A 21,256-nucleotide genomic window follows, 5' to 3' on the forward strand; every position below is an offset into this window, starting at 1 on the left:
AACTTTTTCTTAAAAATTAAATTTTTTTGTTACAAATTCGTGTCTTTTGCTTGAAGGTGCAATTCTTTTGTTTAAAATCAATTTTTTCTTTTAAAATTGAGATATTTGTTTGAAAATTCATCTTTCTTGGCTGAATATTAACTTTTTTATTGAAAATTTATCTTTTCTCAAATCTTGCAGAAAAGTCATATCTTTTCTGGTAAAAATTTAATCTTTCTTGATAAAAAATTTAACTGGTTAACTATTTCAGTTTTATTTTACAATTTATCTTTTTTGTACTAGAAACTTCAACTATTTTGTTAAAAATTCATATTTTTTTATAGAAAATTCAACTTTTTGGTTGAAAATTAATGTTTTAGATTAAAAATTTATCTATTTTATTTCAAATTCATTTCTTCTGGTTAGAAATGTAATCTTTTTCGTTAAAAATACAACAGTCTGGTTAAAAATGAATCTTTTTGTTGAAGTTTCATAATTTTGGCTTGATAAAACAACTACTTTGTCAAAAATTGGTTCTTTTGCTTGAAAATGCAATAATTTGGCAGGCATTTTTTTCTTCCTTGACTAAAAAGTCTTATTTGGTTAAAATTCTACTATTTTTTTGTTGGAAAATTTATTTTATTTGTGGGAAATTTAATTTTTACTGCAAATTTATCTGTTATATTTTTTGCTATTAACGAATCTGTTTTAGATGAAAATTGAACTACTTTGTTGAAAATTAGTTTTTTTTTCGATGAAAAATAACAATTCCAGTTTTGATTGAAAATTTTTTTTAGAGTGAAAGTGGTTTTTAGTATAAACTTATTTTTCCTGATTTGGGAGCATTTCAGGCGGCAAAGTCTGCAATTTAACATTAAAATTATTTTATTTAAAAATTATCTGGATTTTTAGTTTCTATTGTAAAATTTTATTTAGGTTATTGTAAAGGCTTCCTTTTTTGTGAAGAGTAAGTCACTTTTAATCACTTTTTAGCTTAATATAGTCATTTTTTTCAAATACATTAGTCTGTGGCAGCCCTGTTAATTCCAAGTTATAAGTCTAAAATTAATTTTATAAAAATGGTAAAGAATTTGTAAAGAAGAATGGATTAGGTTTTTTTTTAATTAAAGAAATCAGAATCGTTACTTTAAGATTTTTAGTTTTCTATTATCGAATTGTTTTAATGAGAATAAGTCTTTGTCCTGCCTATGTTTTTTTTCTAATTTTTAGTTATGAATATATTTATTGCTTTTGTACCTACGATATCGAAAATATTTGATAAGGCATCGAAATTAAAAATACTGATTTTATCTTTTCAATTAAAAAAAAAATTAATTTTAAGATGAGAAAGAGGTTAATTTTCAACTCATTAAGTAATAAATTAATTAATAATTTGTTGACTATTTTTTTTTGTTCTATGGCGAATTTAGAAATAACATTTGTTTATGCTATTTTGGATAGATTTTTCCTGTTGACTTTAGACATTTCCAATTTGCCCAATTTGATTTTCGAAACAAGTTCACGTTTATTTTAATTTCTTAATTACATTGTAACAAGTGCTTCGATTTTTTTCGGGTACAATTTTCGATAAGAAAAGGATCCCAGCAATAAAAAATGGTTACGTAACTTTTAAAAGGTAAGATTTGCAATCATCTATATATTTTATTGTTCATCGATTAGAAATTTTGTATATCCTTTTTAAACAATTTTATACAGTTCTTGTTATGGAAATTCCAATATTTTAATTTTCTACAGAATTTAATTTCTTTACTATGGAAAATATTGTTATTCTGAACTCTGTAATTATTATTTTTTGTGGTTAAAATTCACCTCTTTCATCCCTTCAATTCATGTCCCCAGTTGGATTTATTTGTAACTTCTATGTGTACACGAAAAGAACATTCTGGGTATAACTTAAAGAATTCCGAAATTTTGTATTATTGATTGACCATTTCTGCCCTTCTAAGGTTTATTTTTAATTGGAAAAGAGATGTATTATGTATAAAAAAATTGATAAAATTGAGATATAAAAAATAAAGAAACATGTGGATTTTTTAAAAATCTATATAAAAATAGGAAAGACGTGAAAAAAATCAGTTCTAAGATTTTAGAAAATCCAATAAATGGAACTTGATTAAGTTTTTCTAATTTATAATTGCTCCTTATTTTTTTTAAAGTACATCTTAACTCGAAAAGTTTGTTGACTGCTCATCAGAATTTTAGAATAACTTGCAACTAACAGAATTATTTTTAGTTTTACACGACTCATAAAATATCCTTATCCAGAAAAATATAAAAATATAAATTAATTTCATATCTAGGCATCTAAAAAAAGATTCTAAATTAATTTTTCACTGCGGTTCCTCTATTCAAACCTACATTCACTTCTTCTTTTGATTTTTTTCTGAGAAACAAAAATGATATTGAAAAAAGGTTTCTGTCTTTAGACAATAGAGTTGAAAATCGTCTTGGAATGTTCTTTGCGCGTTCTCAGTGGTATCAAAAATATAATATTAGTGGAGCGTTACCAAGCAGTGTGTTCGGGATTTGTTCCAGCTAGGAAGCCGACCATAGCGGCTCAGTTACACAGCGAGAGGGAGCGAGAAAGAGACCAAAATCGAGAAAGAGAGAGGGACCGAACGATCATCAACTGCAATAATAACAATAGCAATAGCAACGGAGGCACCACAACCAGTAGTAGTTACCACCAGAGGAAGGAAGATCAGTCCTCGGTTCCACATCCTCCACCTCCATCATCAGACCCATCAACGAGTCTCTACCATTCTAGACTCTCCCAATTTCCCAATTCAGCAGCTCCAATTGGTCCATCATCTCTGGGATCTGCTCCCATCTGTTCTGTCACTTCTGCACCTATTCTTTCTCCCATGGGCTCGAATCTACCCTCCCTTAACCTTGGACCTCCACCAGTTATCAGCTCAGCACCTATCGGTCCACCTCCCATGCCCTCGATACCAACAATTCCTTCAATTGGACCCGGCGTTATTGGTCCTCCATCCCTGAACATCCCTCTAGCTCCCATCATCTCCATCCCGTCTCTTCACCTTCCCCCGGTACCATCCAGTACCATTCATTCTAGTCAGCATACAGCCACAATTTTAAGTAGTGCAACTACCACGGCCAGTTCTTCCATTTACCAACAACAACCCCTATCATCGCAACCCCAACAACGAACCAACTCCTCTGGATGCACCACGACCAACACCCTGTCGGGAAGCGGGATGATGACCACCCATGTGACGCACTCCTTAGCCACTCCTGGCACTTCTCCTTCTGGTAATCATTATGATTGTGACCTGATTTTTTAGGGTTTCGTAGTCCTAGGCAGAAACCCTTGTAATTTCGATCGGGTGTAAGACGAATTTTTTTCCCGGAATTGAATGGGAGTAGAGGTATTGGGGAGGGAAAATAGGTGAGGGAATCAGAAGCATAGGAGTATGTAGAAGTTAGAAGGGGAAGCATGAAAAATGAAAAAAGTGGTAGTAGGTGAAGTGAAGGGAAGTTGGGAAAATAGGTGAGGGAATGGAAAGCATATGAGTGGACAGGAGTTGTAAGGGAAGTATGATAAGTGAGGCGATTGTAAGTAGAATTGAGAATTTGGAAAGTAGATGAGGGAAGGGAAACCATAGAATAAAATGGGGATGGATGAGGTTTTAGGGGAAATAGGAGAATCGAGGGGAGGTTAATTAGGCACGGAAAAGTAGGTGAGGGAGTAGAAAGCATAGAAGTGGGTAGGGGTTGGAAGAGAAAGTATGATAAATGAGGGGAGTGTATGTAGGACAAGTGAGTGGGAGTTTGGAAAGTAGGTGAAGAAATGGAAAAAGTATGAGTGAGTTGGAATTGGAAGAAAATTACGATTAGTGAGGCGATTCCAAGTAGAGGTAAGGGGAAATTGGGATAGTAGATCAGGGTTTGGAAACGTAGATGAGGGTTCGAGAAGCATAGGACAGGATTGTGATTCATGAGGTGTGAAGGGAAGTATGAGAATTGAGGGAAGGTGATGTAGGCGACGAAGTGGAAAGCATAGGAGTGAGTAGGAGTTGAAAGAGGAAGTATGCAAATTTAGGGCGGTGACGGTATTAAAATAAGAAGTAAGAGGAAGTTGAAACATTATATTTTGGTTGGGAAAGTATAGGAGGGGATAATGATGCCTGAGGTATTAAGGGAAGTGGGATAATTGAAGGCAGGCGAATTAGGCTCACGAAGTTAGGGAAAGTAGTTATGGGAATGGAAATAATATGAGTGGGTTGGAGTTGGAAGGGAAGTATAATAAGTGACGGAATTATTAGTAGAAGTGAGGGAAGTTAGGAAACTAGATCACGATTTAGGAAGCATAGGAGGGGATAGTGTTGCATGAGGTGTTAAGGAAAGTAGGGAAATTAAGGGGAGGTGAATTAGACACGGGAAAGTAAGCGAGGGAGTGGAAAGCTTGGATTGGGTAGGAGTTGGAAGGGGAAATATGATAATTGAGTGATAATTCAGATAATATAATTGAGTTAAAATAAAACTGAGGGGAATTTGGACAAGTAGGTGAGGGTTTGGAAAACATAGAAGGGGATAGGGATGGATGGGGCGTGAGGGAGAGTCGGAGAATTAAGGAGCGGTGAATTAGGACCAGGATATTAGGAAAATTAGGTGAAGGAGTGGGAAGCATAGGAGTGGGTAGGAGTTGGAAGGAGAATGAGAGGATTGGAAGTAGAATAAGTGAGGAAAAATTCGGAAAGTAAGTGAGGAAATGGAAAGAATATGCGTGAGTTGGAGTTGACAGGGAAGTATGATAAGTGAGTGGAGTGGAAGTAGGAGAAGTGAGGGTCAGTTGGGAAATTAGATGAGGGTTTGGGAAGCATAGGAGATAATAGTGATGCACAAGATGTCAGGGAAGTAGGAAAACTGAGGGGCAGTTGGAAATTAGAGGATTTGAGAAGCATAGGAGATGATAGTGATGCATAAGGCAAGTAGGCGAGTTGAGGGAAGGTGATTTAGGTACCAAAAGTAGGCGAGGGAGTGGAAAGCATAGGAGTGAGTAGGAGTTTAAAGGGATGTATGAAAATCCAGGTTTGTGACTGGATTATAAGTAGAAGTGGGAGGAAGTTGGAAAAGTAGATCTGGGTTTGGAAAGCATAGGAGGTGATAGTGATGCCTGAGGTGTTAAGGGAAATAGGAGAATTGAGGACAGGTGAATTAGACAGAGAGAGTTAGGGAAAGTAGTTATGGGAATGGAAAGAAGGTCAGTGGAGTGGAGTTGAAAGGGAAGTATAATAAGTGACGGGATTGTTAGTAGGGGTGAGGATCTGTTGGAAAAGCATATGAGGTTTTGTAAAGCATATGAGAGGATTGTGTTGCATGAGGTGTTAAAGAAAGTAGGGGAATTGAGGGGGAGATGAATTAGGCACGGAAAAGTAGTCAAGATAATGGAAAGCATAGGAGTGGGTAGGAGTTGGAAGGGGAAGTATGATAATTGAATTAATATAATTGAGTGGTATTAAAACTGATGGGAATTCCGGATAGTAGATGAGGGTTTGGGAAATATAGAAGGGGATAGGGATGGATGGGGCGTGAAAGAGAGTAGAAGAATTTAGGGGAGGTGAATTAGGCACAGGAAATTAGGAAACGTAGATGAGGGAGTAGGAAGCATAGGAGTAGGTAGGGTTTGGAAGGGGAAGTATGATAAATGAGGGGATTTGAAGTAGAAGAAGTGAGGAAAAGTTCGGAAAGTAGGTGAGGAAATGAAAGAATATCCGTGAGTTGCAGGGGAAGTATGATAAGTGAGGGGAATGCAAGTAGGAGAAGTGAGGGGCAGTTGGAAAAGCAGATCAGGGTTTGGAAAGCACATGAGAGGATAGTGATGCACGAGTTGTTAAGAGAAGTAGGAGAATTGAGGAGATGTGATTCAGGCACCGAAAAGTAGGCGAGGGAGTGGAAAGCATAGGAGTGAGTAGGAGTCAAAAGGGGACGTATGAAAATCCAGGGGAGTGATTGGATTATAAGTAGAAGTGAAAGGAAGTTGGAAAAGTAGATCTGGGCTTGGAAAACATATGAGGGGATAGTGATGCCTGAGGTTTTAAGGGAAATGGGAGAATTGAGGACAAGTGAATTAGACAGAGGAAGTTAGAGAAAGTAGTTGAAAGAATGGAAAAAATATCAATGGGGTGGAGTTAGATGGGACAGTTAGATGGCATAGACGGGATTGTAAGTAGGAGTGAGGGTAAGTTGGGAAAGCATATGAGGTTTTGGAAAGAATAGGAGAGGATAGTGATACATGAAGTGTTAAAGAAAGTATGGAAATTGAGGGGGAGGTAAATTAGTGAGGGAACGTAGGTGAGGGGGTAGGTAGCATAGGAATGGATAGGCGAGGTATGGGGTGGGGGTGTATGAGGAAGTGAGGAAAGAGGGATTGGCTAGGATAGAAGAGAGGAGGGAAGTTATAAGGCCAGGGTTGAGATTTGAACTTAATTAATGCCTTAATAAGCTACGAAACCCTTTTTTGTAGGCGCATGGCACCCACTTTGACTAATTTTTTAGAGAGGAGAACAGATTTCTTAAAGTCCACTTGTCATAAATTCAGTAAAATTCAGTGAAAAGGTGGTGAGACGTTCCGTTTTTTGTTCGGATTCGTACGAATTTAAAGGCTTCCATTTGAAAAAGTATTCTCTCTGGTCTTAAAAGCGCGGAGTGGCAGGTTCGAGTCGCGCTATCGGTACTATTTTTCTTTTTATTTAGCAGTCTTCAAGAAATCTTTACCATGTAGGGTGCCGATTAGGAATCATGATTTTTAATTTTTTAACTCTACCCTTCAATTTTCTTCCTTTTAGTAAAAAAAAAAACAATAATTTCAGTTTGGGACTCTCATAAATTAAGTTTATAACAAGTAGAATTTGAGGAATTGATACGCTTTCTCCTTTTTACTTCAATTCCATATTTAGGATACATTTAGGGGATACAAACTATACAAATTTTCGTTATTTTTTACTAGTCAAATCTTCGAAAATTATTATATTCTAGTGAAACACTTTTAATTTTAAGAGACAAGCGAAAAAGACTTTGTGATTTTAATTTGTGTTATATATTTTATCAAAATTACTAGGTGTAGGTTTATTATAAGCATTATAAGTTACTTTTTGTTTTTGCGATAGAATACACCAATGTTATTAAAAGTACATCATAATTGCTATTTTTATAGATTAAACAAAAATCGGATAAAAATATTCATGATCGTTATTTCTGGACAATATTTACTTTTTTACAGCTTAGTATTAACAATGAATACATTTATAATGAAATAATATAATATTTTAACTTTTATTTTAAAGTGAGATTAACATTTGTGTATGTTAAGCGACCTTCAAGTACGTCACCAATTTATAATTATTATTTATATAATCTTATTTTTTATAATCATTGAAATATGTGTCTTGGAATCATTTTTCAAATAAATATTTGTATTCTTCAAACAACTAATTTCATAATTATTTTTCATTTTTTGTTTTAGTTTCAGTTTTATCCCTTGTTTATCATTTAGAATACCTTATGTTATTAAGAAATATCTTGTTTCCCCTGCATGAACATGTGACTACATAAATTATCAAAACACAAATATTTATGATAAGTTTTTGAATATTTTTTCAATAACCCACCGCATTTTTTTATATTTTACACCACGAAACTAGAATTGGTTTAAATAAATAAAAGCTAATTGGATTACTGAAAATAAGAGTTACGTTAAATCGATGAAACTAAAAAAAACCCTGAAAAAAACAAAACATATTTTTGTTGTAAAGAAAATCAAGAAAATAAAGGCAATTGTCAATTCAGTTTCGGTTTATAATTTGTATAATGAAAGCTCAGACTGTAGCGCTTCTGCTTCATATTTGAAAGTTTGCGTGTTCGATTCTTAATGCCTATCTTTTTTCTTTTTTTATTATTAAAATTTTTATAAATACACTTCCCTGATTTTGTCGCCGGCATTTGAAATGTTATCAATATGTTTTTGAAAAACAAAAAACTATCCATCTCAAGACGGTATTCATATTTTATACCTTCCGAAGGAAAAATTTCTTTGATGCAAAACAAAAAAAACTTCGACGTGTTTCCCAATAGAAACTTTAACAAAAATCTTGTAAAAACTAAGCGTGTATCCGATAAAATATGAGGTTTAAAATATATCGTACATACCTCTCATTTTAAATTTAATTGGTAAACATTATTAAAACAATTAATAACATTTATAGAAAAAAAATTTGTTTTAAAAAAAAACGATAAAGTTAAAAAAATCAATTTCCCCGTGAAAGAATTCAGTATAAAAATTATTATAGGCATATTAATAAATAAAAAGGTAAATAAAAAAGTGGAGGTAGCGTGAATCGAACACGCAAACTTTCGGCTATGAAGCCGAAGCGCTTTGGCCTGAGCTGCCAAACGATTTAAAGTATGTTTCGCCAAACATTTTAATAAATATTTGAAAAAATAAAAATAACTTTAAATGGCATATTCCACAAATTTATCAGATTTTTTAAATTGAATATCGGAATATTTAATTGAAATTGATTTTTCTAATAATTCCCTATTATATCTTTATTTACGAAAAATAGAAAAGACAAATTTTTATAAATATCTACGTTAAAATTGCTTCTTTGTGATAAAAAAGGAAATCTTCGCCTGAGCCGTTTTTAACAAAATCATTTTTTCACCGAAATATCCCCTTGATAATTTTTAATATCTGTTTTTTGAAAAAGTTGATTTTTTATGTTAAAAGGTAAAACAAAGTTTTTCAAAAGAAAAAATGAGAACAGACCAATATTATTATTCAATTTGTCAGAAAAAATATATTTTTTTAAATGTTATCATTGTATGAAAAAATGATTGTAGTGTTAAAAAACACGTAGGTATGAGTAAATTCCTAGCTTTTCTACATAAGATGATTATATTGAAAACAAGGAATACGAAAAAATTAAATTATAACGAAATTAAGTTTTTCAAGAAAACAAAGTGATACTAAAATTTCAAAAGAGCTCCTGCGAAGATGTAGTTTTTTGCTTGAAAAATAGTTGCCTAACATCCCGGATAAAAAAGCATTTTTCGAAATTTAAAAAAAAACTCTCAAGTTGACCACAATGTCGAACCCCTTTTGTGGAACTTTTTCATTAGAATGTAAAAACAAAAATAGTAAGAAATATGGCAATAAATAGAAATTACTCACGAATCCGTAATTTTCAGGTAATCAAATAACTGGTGCAGGAAAGTCACCCCCAATCTCTCACGGGAGTCACCCAAGGAGTAAAGAATCGCCGTCAATAACAACTTCAACGCCTGCAACTACAATAGTTGCATCTTCAGCAATAACAACAACATCCGCGTCCACAACTCAACCCACTTTTGTCAGACCTTTCGAAGATTCCTTTCGTTCCACGACAAAATTGCACCAGAGGCCAATCGTCAACAGTCACACCCAGATCATTTCCAACCACCTAAATCACCAGGATTCCATGAGCAGATCCTGTGTCTCGATTGCTCCCTCAATCACCAATAAAACTACCACGGAGACCTCTTCCTTCGACACTTCCAAACCCCAAGTTTCGAATCACCAACAAATTCAACAAATGCCCTATCAGCCACCTTTTCATCATCCCCACATTCCCATTTCTCACGTGCCAAGTCTCTACAAACCTCCCCATTTTAGCACACTTCCGGCTCATCATCAAAGTCACCAATCAAAATTGAATCTACACCCTCAAAATTCCAATGGAAATGTCGAGACGAACAATGGGGAAAATTTAAAAACACATCAGCCGAGCGAGTCTCGTGACACTGTAAACAACACTTTGCAGAGAAACGAAGCTTCAGCGATCAGCAATTCTCTCTCTGAAAAAGTCGCACCCTCCGCTAACTACTATCTCAACCATGTTGCTCCAGCTTCGAAGGTTTCCATTTCCCAGAACAATAACAACAACCTGGAGAAGGAGAATAAGGAAAGTTTGGAGAACAGGGAGAAGATTAATCTCGAGAAGAATCTGAATCTGAGCCCGAATCAGAATCAAAATCAGACTCAGAATCAGAATCACAGTGGACTGAATTCGACGCCAGAGAAGACTGCGGCGCTACAAACACTTTATGATCCCACAAAAGAAGATAAAGAGTCCAAGAAGGAGAACGATCTGAAAAATGATCAGAATACGGTCCTCTTCAATTCACCGTTTCAACCTTCATTTAAGTTTAGTTTGAACGATATTGCGCAGAAGTCTATTGACACTGTCCAGCTGATGCAGAGCATCCAGTCCGAAAAAGTGTTGCGTACCTGCCAAAATGTTTCGAATGTTCTTCTTCAGATTCCCAAGTATCAGGAGAAGCTTTTGAATTTTTCCAGCAGTGACTTGAAGACGTTCTGCGTCACTGATAAGTGCAATAATTTAACGGAGATTTCGATGAGCTATGAGCCAGCGGTGCTGAACGTACCGGATCTTAGTAAGGCGCTCGTGAAAAAAGAAGATGTTGAGAGCGGAAAGCCATTCCTCGTGCCTCAGAGTCCAAAAAAGTTGACGTCCTCTCTCGATCTGGCTGAGAAGAGGAGAAAGAGAAAAAGAGGGAAGAAAAATGGAACTTGCAATTCGGATTCGGACGAGGACGAAGGCAAGGAAGTTGATCTCTGGATCACCAAGGGTCCGCCTTCCAAACTTCAGTTTTCCGATGAGAAGCTGTCCTTTCTTTCCATATTTGGACTCACGACTCTCAGCACGAAAAATGGTGAGTTTTGTTATTTTTTAAGGTCGAAATTGGAACGTTTTTTGTAGGATCGACTCAATTTGGGAAAGTTTTTTTTGATGAATTTAATGATTGTCTTTCTAGAAATTGAACTCTTCAAAGTGGAGAAGAGATATAGATTGAATCCGGATCCACCTGAGCCGCCTTTGAGAGCCGAACCAGTGATCGAATCAGCTTTGCCAATTCCTAAAGAACATCCGGATGTTCTGCTTCATTCGAAAGATTTTGTGCCGAAAGTTGGTTTCCTGAAAAATATTGGCCTGGATATAATGCCTCCGAGCAAACGAGATGGTAATTTATATTCTTATTAGTACATGCTGTTTCATTTTTTCAAAAATAATTTCCGTGTTTTTCAGAAACTTTCCTTTTTTGGTCGGTTTTCTTTCTCGCTTAAATGCGAGCTACTTTAAAATAAACCAATCAGATAATCCAACTATTTTTTGGTTGTAATGTCTACTATTATGTTTTTTATTCAGAGTCAGTCTCTTTTTGTTAAAAATGATTCTACTTGGTTGAAAATTTAATAATTTTGGTTAATAATTCAACTATTTCATTAAAAAATTATATTTGAAGAGATCGATAAAAATTTCGTCTTTTGATTTTAAAATTAATATTTTTAAGTAGGAAAGTCATATTTTTGATGGAAAATTCATATTTCTGGTTTCAAAATAAACATTTTTTTGAAAAATTCAACTGTCTTCTGAAAAATACGTTTTTTTACTTGAAAGTTCAAATATTTGGTCAAAAATTTCACTATTTTGTTGAAAATTCATTTCTTTAACTTGAGAGTTAAACTGTGCCTTTTTTTTAAACTCAAATATTTTCTATTAAAAATGAAAATCTTTTTCATTTGAAATAACAACTATTATATTTTTGGTTGATAATTCATCTTTTCGTTTGAAAATTCGATTACTGGGTTGGGAATTGAACTGCTTTGTTACAAATGCATCTTTTAGTTATAAATTTCTATTAATTTTTTCAACTTTGAATTGCTTTGTTAAAAATTTATTGTTTAGGTTGATTTATCTTCTTGGTTTAAAATTGAACTATTTTGTTAAATTTTTTTTTTACTTTTTTCATCTGAAAATTCAACAATTTGCTTAAAAGTTCGTTTTTTTGCTTGAATTTTACTTTTTTTGACTTAAAATTAAAATATTTTTTTGTTAAAAAATTTGGTCTTAAAGTTATCAGATTTTTAGGTCAAAAATTCAACTATTTTGTTCAACATTCCTCATTTTTGAATGTAAAGTCCATCTTTTTGGATTTAAAATTCATTGTTTATATTGAAAAATCATCTTTCTTCTTTGAAAATAAACATTTATTTGAGCACTTAAACTGTCTTGTGAAAAAAGGTTTTTACTTTTTAAAATTTGATTATATTCTTAAAAATTTTATTATTATTCTTTTAAAAATTCGTTTATTTGGCTTAGAAGTCCAAGTATTTGGTTATAAATACAAATATTAGGTCAAAAATAACTGTTATTTTTATTGCGTGTTTTAAAGTTCAATTGTCTTTTTAATTTTTTTTTAGAAGATTCATCTCTTTGGTTAAATTTTTGTTTGAAAATTCATTTTTATGGTTAAAAATTCATTATTTTATATAAAAATGTATCTATAAGAATTGTTGAAAATTTGTCTTTTTTGATGAATTCAACCGTTTTTTATTAAAAATAAACCATTTTTCGGTTGAAATATCAAATATTAAATTTTTGATTGAAACTTCATATTTTGGGTTAAAAATACGAGTTGTTCGAAAGTTGAACTACTGTATTGGAAATGCAACTTCTTGGTAGAAATTTCAACTAACATTTTAAAAGTTGAATTGCTTCATTAAAAATTATTATTTTTTGTTGATAAGTTATCTTCTTGATTTAAAATTTAACAATTTTGTTGACATTTTTTTGTTGAAAATTAATTTTTTTAACTCAACATTCAACAATTTATTTGAAATGTTATTTTTTTGGTTGAATTCAACTGCTTTTGATTCGAAATTAATACTTTTTTTATGAAAATATTAATTAATCCTAATGACTTTTTCGATCAAAAAAAATTCTCAGTTATAACATTTTCGAAATTTCTTAAAAGAATCGAAAATCAACATTTTAAGACAAACAACGCACAATATAAAAAAAGCCAAGAGAAGAAAAACATTGCTTTTTAAAAAAAAAATTTAATTTTTGGAAAAACAACACAAGTTTCGAAAAAAATTATTCAACAAAAATTGTTTACCCAAAAAAAGAGCTACTAATTTGTTATGAATTAGTTTTTGATAGGAGACTTAGTTTTGGTTTTAATCGTGAAAATGGTGTTAAAAATAAAAAATAAAAATGTGTGGAACTGAAATTTTAACAATTTTTTGTAAAACTCGTCTTTTTGGGTCGAATTTAACCACTTTTGATTTAAAGTTAAAATCTTTTTTCATGTAAATGTCAACTATTATATTTTTCGTTCAGAATACATTTTTCTTGATTGAATGTTCATATTTTTCCGTGGAAAAATCATCTTGCCTGGTTTAACATGAACTTGTTTGTCTAAAATTCAACTTTTCTGGTTAAAAATTAAACAGTTTTGTAAAAAAAAATCGTCATTTTGGTAAATAATTTAATCATTTTGTTGAAAATTTAACTATTTAAAAAAAATCAAATGTTTTTGAAAATTTAATTCATTTGTTGAAAATTCAACTATTTTGTTCAAAAGTTATCTTTTTAGCTCAAAAATTCATCTATTTTGTTTAGAATGTGTCTTGTTGGCAGGAAAGTTCGTCCTTTTGGATATAACATTGTTTTTTTAATTCACCTTTCTTCTTCGAAAGTAAAAGTTTTTGTTGAAAATTCAACTGTCTTCTGAAAAAGACGTTTTTTGATGAAAAATTCAACTATTTTATTGAGAAATTATGTTTTTTGGTCCTTTCGATTAAAAATTCAAGTGCTTTAAAAAATGCGCTGTTTTTTAATTGAACTATTTGGCTAAAAATGTTACTGTTTTTGGCTGAAGTTAGACGTTTTTCTTTTAAAAATTCAATTATTTTGTTGAAAAATCATCTGACTTGGTTGAAAATGAACTTTGTTCCTGAAAATGAGTATTTTTTGGTTGAAATTTCAACTTCTTGGGTAGAAGTTCAATGACTTTGTTTAAAATTCATCATTTTTGTTAAAGATTCATCTCTTTCGTTAAAATGTAACAATTTTGTTGAAATTTCGTTTTTTTTTATCTAATTTTGAACTAAACTGTTTTTTATTTAAAATTAAAATCACTTTTGTTTCAAATATCTACTATTACATTATTCTTCGAAAATTCATTATTTTTTTTCATTGAAAATGTATCTTCTTTGGTTTTTGGTTGAAGTTTAATCTTTTTTGTTCTAAAATTTGTCAATTTGTTTAAAAGTTCATCTTTGTAGGTTCAAAATTCCACTGTATGGTTACAAAATTCTACTAATTGGTTTAAAATTTCTCTTTTTTTCTTCAAATTTCAACTGTTTAGTGAAAAATTTGTTTTTGGATGAGGATTCAACTATTTGGTTGAAAGTGGACTTTTTTGTTCAAAAGTCATAAATTCGGATTTCATTGGGAATTACGCTCTACCATTTCGCCACCTGGAGTCAAAAACTGGAACTAGAAAGAGTAGGTACAATTTTAAAGATGTAAATTAATTTTTCCATAAGAGTGTTTTTACGATAGTTTTGTGAAGTACAAAGCAATGATTAAATATTAAAAATAAATCTTCATCAAAAACAAATATTTTTAGATAGAATTTTCATCTTATACTTTGAAAAAAATACATTTTTGTCTAACAGGTTAAAAAAAACAATTATTTCACTATTTCGTGTAAGTTTCAGTTAATTTAAGTTTAAATAAACTTTTATGAATGTATATAGCAACAAATTTTATCCAGATTATGTGAAGAATACGAATTACAGACGATTTAGGGTGGCCGTTTTAACCCAAGAACAAAATTCTCGGTCATTTCCCGGATTTTTCCCGGTTCGCAAACATTTTTCATGGTCAATGAAATTTAGACAATCTAACTCTAAAGCTAAAAATTTTTCCTAACGAATTAATAAAAACTGAGCTGCAAATGAAATCACTCAAAGTGGAACTCTTGAATTTCAAACTTTTAAAATTGAAGCTTAAAAGTTTTTTAATTCAATAATTTTGAATTTAAATCTGATTCAAATGCTCATTTTCAAATTATATCAATTAAAGCAGTTTTAAGAAAGAAACTTTAAAAATTGAACGATTACATTTTTTTTTATAAACTGCACACTTCTTAAATTAAAAGTTAAATTATTTATATTTTAAATTTTGAAAAAATACTGAAAATACTTCCAAATCTTAAAACATCTTAATGTTGTTTACATTTTTTAAATTTTTTATTATTTTTGAAATTATTTTAGAACTTTTAAACATCCTTTAAAATGAACCCAATTTTTTAACATTTTTTTTTAATTCCACGAAATTAAACAAATTGCCTTAAAATCTTCCACATTCATTTTTGATAATTTTGTAAATCTTTCTAAATCTTTTTGAATAATCATTCAAAATTATCTTTTCTAAATAAAAATCATTTTCAATTTTCATAGGAAATGTTTTTTAATCTTCTGAAGTTATTCATAATTCTTAAAAAGCTTTTAATTTTTTTGTTTGAAATCTGCCAAAATCTATATTTTGTTTTAAATTAAGCCTTGGGCTATTTACACCGAAATTTTGTTACTAATATCAGGATTTGTTCGGTACACGTAGACACTTTGTTTAAATTATTTCAAATCATTTCAAATTTTAAATTGAATTTTTTTAATTTTGTTTAAATAGAACAATTAAAATGTAACGTTCCAATTTAGTTTTTAATATTTAACTAGAATTACTGATTTTAAATAAACAGTCAGATATTTCTAAATATTAAGTAACTCTTATTTCTCTTCATTAAATTTTTTTAATTGAATGGTTTAAGAATGGAATATTTTAGACTAAAATAATATTTGCAATTTAATAAAAGCTCTTGACATAATTTTTAACGTTAGAAACTGGAAATTCTAAAATTACGAAATAATTTCAAATGTCTTGTAAAATTAATTATTATTCACTTTTTAAATCTTAAAGAGCAGCTCAGTTTTAAAAATGATTATTAATTTATATTCACAGCTGATCAACTAAAAATGTTTTTACCTTAAATCTTCGATTTCAAACGCTTCTAATTTTTAATGGCTTAAGTCTTTAAAACTGCATTTTAAAATTCTTTAAAACAAAATGTACATCTAACAATTAAAGTCTAAAATTAAAAGTTGGTTAAAGTGGAAGATTTTTGTATAAATTTGTAAAATTTCCGTTCAAAAAATAAATTTACTCTCATTTCCCGGTCTCATAAGATTCTCGATTTCCGGGTCCAGGGACCACCCAGCGATTGGAATTTAAATAAGAATTCTAACCTAACTTTCAGATCAGTTTTTAAATAGTAAATATTTCATGTCTAAAGAAATGAAAATTAACTTTGAGTTCATTTTTGCTTCACAATAAGTCCATTTAAGTTTATAATCTTTTGAAAATCACAATAAATAGTACAATAATTGCTTTTTCTTAGAAAAATATTTCTGTAATAAAATATATTTTTATTTTACTTCATAAAATTTAAATTCTATCTACACCCCTTCAATTCCGATAAAGACTTATTTTTAGTATCCAATAAATGCTTTAAAGTCGACAACAAAAATCGTTAAAACACTTTTATGCACAAATTAAAATGCATCTTTAAAATCGTACCTATTCATTCTAGTTCGGATTTTTGACACCAGGTGGCGTATCTCAGTTTAACCATTCCCAATAGTCAATGGTTTTCTAAAAAACTCAACTTTTTAGATTGGAAACTCAGATAATTGATTGAAAATTAATTTCGTTTGGTAGAAAATTTTGAAAATTTAACTATAAAATTGAACTGTTTTGTTGAAAACTCTTCTCTTTAATGGAAAGTTCAACTATTTGGTTAAAAAATATCTTTTGGATAAGGATTCATCTATTTAGTTGAAAATTCATCTATTTAGTTAAAAGTGAACTTTCTTCTTGAAAATTCATATTTTCCGCTGCGAAGTCTGATTTATCGTTACTTTATTTTTCTTTTCTAATTCATTCATTTCCAAATTGTAGCTTATACTTTTTAAAATTAAAATTCGAAACACAAGATGCTGAAAGTTTTGAAACGTTCAAAATTAAAGAAGGGAAAAGGATTTAATTAATTTTTGAGATTAATTGCATCTCTAAAAATGTTCTTTTTTGATTTCTTACAGAAGCAGAAATTACGTGGCAGTATGTACTGCAAGATCGGAAAAAAAGAAAAAGTACAAACACCGTAACTGCCTACTGTGATCGGATCGCCAAAGTTTATTCGATTAATCCCCCCTCAGCCCCAAAACCACCGCAGAGGATGAGACTCCTCGATAAAGTTAAAGTGAAACACATCTCGTTGAGGCCACCGCCGCTGCCACCTTTGGTTTCTAATATTTTACAGCCAAAATATTTTCCGGGCCTTCCGATGCCAGGTGAAAATGGTGTCAAACAGCATTATAAAATTACGGAAATCAGTGATGATCATGATGATGATGGTGATGCTGATGAAGTGGCTAGTGTTAAGAGCGATAAGACCAGGTGGTCCGGAATCGAGGATGTGATTCATAGATACAGGGATTATCAAAAAGGTATTATATATTTTTGATAAATTTACTCTTGATTTAATTTTAATTGAGTATTCTAAAATTCCGTTATACTCGGTCGGTAACGTCGAAATCTATGAGACCATACCACTTGGTGGACTCAGGGGGGTGGTTCCACTGTACTGCCCAATGCAAAAAATGTCTCACGAGAGTTGAAAATAGCCATGCGGCGGCGCTAGTAGTAACTTTGTTCTACAAAACCATACAGTACCATAGGAAAATTGCATAAAAATTACAAAATAAATAAGAAAAACACTTTAAACTCATTTTTTCTTCATAGTGTAGAGTCAAGTAATAAATGAGACTTATTTACTTACGTATTATTTTGTTTAATATAGGAAAAAGCGGCAAAATTGACATAATTCAAAATTTTAAAAATTACATAGATATTCAGAAGTTATAAAGAATAAAAAAAAATAAATAAATAAATAACGAATACATAACTGAATGAAAAAAATGCCGAAAATATATATTATTACCGAATTATAAAATTTTCAAATCACAAGATTTTTAATAAACAAAAAATAAAATCCCAAATTTCAAAATATCCAAAACTAAAATTCACCGACTTCAAGACGGACTTTTAAAATAAAAGAATTATTAAGTTCCCGACAAATGTTTTAATTCCCGAAATTTATAATGTTGCAACATAGTTAATTGATTATTAATTTATAAGTATTTGATAGAATTATAAATAAGGCATACAATTTAATGAATCATTAATTAATAATTTATCAATTATTTTTGGAAATTTTAAATTTCGTCAAACTTAAATTACAGATATAGAAATATTTATGAGAATTTAACAATTCGTTTATTTTATAATTTGGCAATTTTTTGTTGTTGCTAATTTATGATTTAGTTATTCTTTCTTTCGTTATTTTGTATTAGTCCCGGATATTCAAACACTTTAAAATATAGTGATGAAGAGCTAATTTTTTTGTATATTGCCGCTTTACAATATAATGTTACTATATAATAAATATAATTATTATATCTATATATAACAAACGACGAATATGATAAATCCTTAAATATTTTTTTTCTATTAGAATGAAATAACCAACTCTTAAATGTGATATTTTTTAATTAATTAGACTTTGTAACGAAACTAAAATATTTTAAAATTTGTATGTTTCCAAATTTAAAAAAATTACCTTACTCTCTTCTAAATTTTCCCAGCAATTTTAAGAAAATTTGTTTATTCTCTTGAAAACATTCAAAATTATTTTCATTTCTACTAAATATTTCTTGAATTTACCCGATTTTTGTTTGTTTTTATTTTGTAATCTTACCAAATTAAAACATTTTGCTTCAAAATCTTCTAAACTATTTTTAGAAATTTTGGAACATCGTTTGTTATATTTAAAAATATTTTTCAATTTTCTCTAATACTTCACTGTTAAAAACAAAAAATTATTTAAAACTTCCACACGAATATAAGGAAAATTCTTCCTGTTTTTTAATTCTGTGAGACCTTCTAATACTTCTAATTTCTAGAAATTATTCAAATTTTTTATTTATTCTGCAAAATTTTAAAAATTGCCCTAAAATCTGTCAGCTTCTTATTTGACCATTTTAAAAATTTTCTAAAATCTTTTTAAATAATTTCTTCAAATTAATTTTTCGAAATTAAAAGTTATTTTAATTTTTCCTAGGAACCTGAAAAAAAATATTTTTCATTTTCGTGAAATTTTACCTAAAAAATTTGAAAAATAACAAAAATGGTCTCAACGTCTTCTATATACTTTTAACTCACATTTTAAAATCTTTAAAACTTAAAATTATACTTTTAAAATAAAACCGAAACCATTTCTCCTGAGATCTTTTATAATCATTAAAAAGCTTCTAACTCTTTTATTCGGGGTCTTCGTGTATTTTCATACCGGAGCGATAATTAATGGAAATGATTCGATAAAAAAAAAGAAAAACACTATTAGAAAAATCCACTGTGTCACTTTCACAATAATTATATAAATAAACTGTTTTCTTGATACATTTTAAAGAGTTTGTTAACGGCTCTACATGACAAAAAAGACACATAACAGTCAAAGCAACTAGAACAAAGTTACTACTAGCGCCGCCGCATGGCCGTTTTCAACACATGGGCCATTTTCAACTCTCGGTGACAGGAGGCTGGGTGGACTGCAAAGCATTGATTACATAGGAGTTTTAACTAAAACTAATTTTTTTAGACAAAAGTAAGTGAAAAATTGTGATATGGCTTTGCTTCTCAGACAGAAAAGCCATTTCTTCAATTATTGTTAGCAATTGGGAAGTGTGCGATTTGGACAATCCTTCAAGAAAAATTATAATGTTCCGTGATTGAATTTAAGTTGCATTATTGGGATAGTTGGCGGTCAAAATTTTTGAATTTTGTTAGTTCGTTATAGTGTTTTTTTCAAAGATGTGAAGTGATTATTTTTGAACTTTGAGAAAACAATAATTATCATAGACTATGATCCTTCTTATAAATTCTATAAGACTTCTTGAAAATCCTTAAACTTCTCCTACTTTTTTTTAATCTCTCTAAATTCTTTGCAATCATTTTAATTTTGTCGAATTATCTCGAAGTTGACTAAAATTAATTTTAATCACGTAAAATCTTTCATATATTCATAAATTCCTATCAATCTCTTGACAATCCTTAAAATCTTCGAATTTTTGCAAATAACTTAAAATCTTTTCAAATAACTTTTAAATTACTTGCTTAAAATTCTTTAAAGTTACTAAAACTTATGGAAATATTTTTAAATCCTCTGAAAATTAACTTTAAAATAACGTCAAGTATCTAGTTATTCCTTAAAATCACTTGAACTCTTAGAAATCCTGTATGATTTCTTGATTGTCCTTAAACTCTTCCGATTTTTTTTAAATCTCTTCAACTTCTTTACGACCATTTAAAAACTTTCGAAGTTTCTCGAAATTGACTTAAATTAATTCAAATCTCTTAAAATCCTTTAAATTTTCTTAAATTCCTATCAATCTCTTTAAAATCCCTGAAATCTTTGAATTTTTTCAAATTTATTAAAATCTTTTTAAATAACTTTTTAAAAACTCACTTGAAGTTCTTTAAGAACAATAAATCTGTCTTAAAATCCTACGAAATAACTTGTAAATCCTTTAAAAAGAAACTTGAAGATTCCGCCAAGTCCCTAGTAATTCCATGAAATCACATGGTAAACAAGGAGTAGGTCTGATTTTGAATGAAAGAGCAAAGCAGCATCTCGGAGACCATGGCTTCGTGTTTCCCAGACTGCTGTGGGCCAGAATGAAAGTAGGAATCAGAAGACTATTTATTATAGCATGTTACGCGCCGGTTGATAGTGATCCTAGAGAAGTGAAAGACGCCTTCTGGGACACTTTAAATGACACAATAAACATCTGCGAACATGGGGAAAGAATAATTCTACTAGGAGACATGAACGGTTGGGTGGGCATCCAAAATCAGGATACAGAAAGAGTATTAGGTCATTTTGGGGATCCAAGAACAAGCTATAACGGAGATAAATTAGTTGGTCTATGCTTAGAAAGGGGTCTGTTTATTACAAATACTTGGTTTAGACATAAAATGATCCACATTTACACCTGGTCTAAAGGAAATAGCCGCAGTATAATTGACTTTGCTGTTGCGGATGAAAGACTTAGAGAGTTAGTCAAACATACAAGGGTCTTGAGGGGTCCTGAATGCAATACTGACCGTTACCTTCTGATATCAAAAATTAACTTAGGTCGGGGTTGGAGAAAAAAGAGACCCAAGAAAGCAAAACAAACGCGAATCAAAATTGAGAACCTACAGAAACC

The 21,256-nt window shown here is 30.4% G+C and overlaps 1 protein-coding gene across 2 annotated transcripts in view; it reads left to right on the forward strand.

The window, feature by feature from the left end:
* LOC117178991 overlaps positions 1-21,256 on the forward strand; it is a 292,457-nt gene that overhangs the window by 265,295 nt on the left and 5,906 nt on the right. For both annotated transcript variants that reach the window (XM_033370592.1, XM_033370593.1), the window contains 4 exons: positions 2,536-3,273; positions 9,211-10,734; positions 10,837-11,043; positions 17,030-17,437. In XM_033370592.1, the coding sequence (XP_033226483.1) occupies positions 2,536-3,273; positions 9,211-10,734; positions 10,837-11,043; positions 17,030-17,437 (2,877 nt within the window). The remainder of the gene's footprint in view (positions 1-2,535; positions 3,274-9,210; positions 10,735-10,836; positions 11,044-17,029; positions 17,438-21,256) is intronic.

This window comes from Belonocnema kinseyi, chromosome 8 (assembly GCF_010883055.1).
Source record: "Belonocnema kinseyi isolate 2016_QV_RU_SX_M_011 chromosome 8, B_treatae_v1, whole genome shotgun sequence".
Lineage (NCBI taxonomy): Eukaryota > Metazoa > Arthropoda > Insecta > Hymenoptera > Cynipidae > Belonocnema > Belonocnema kinseyi.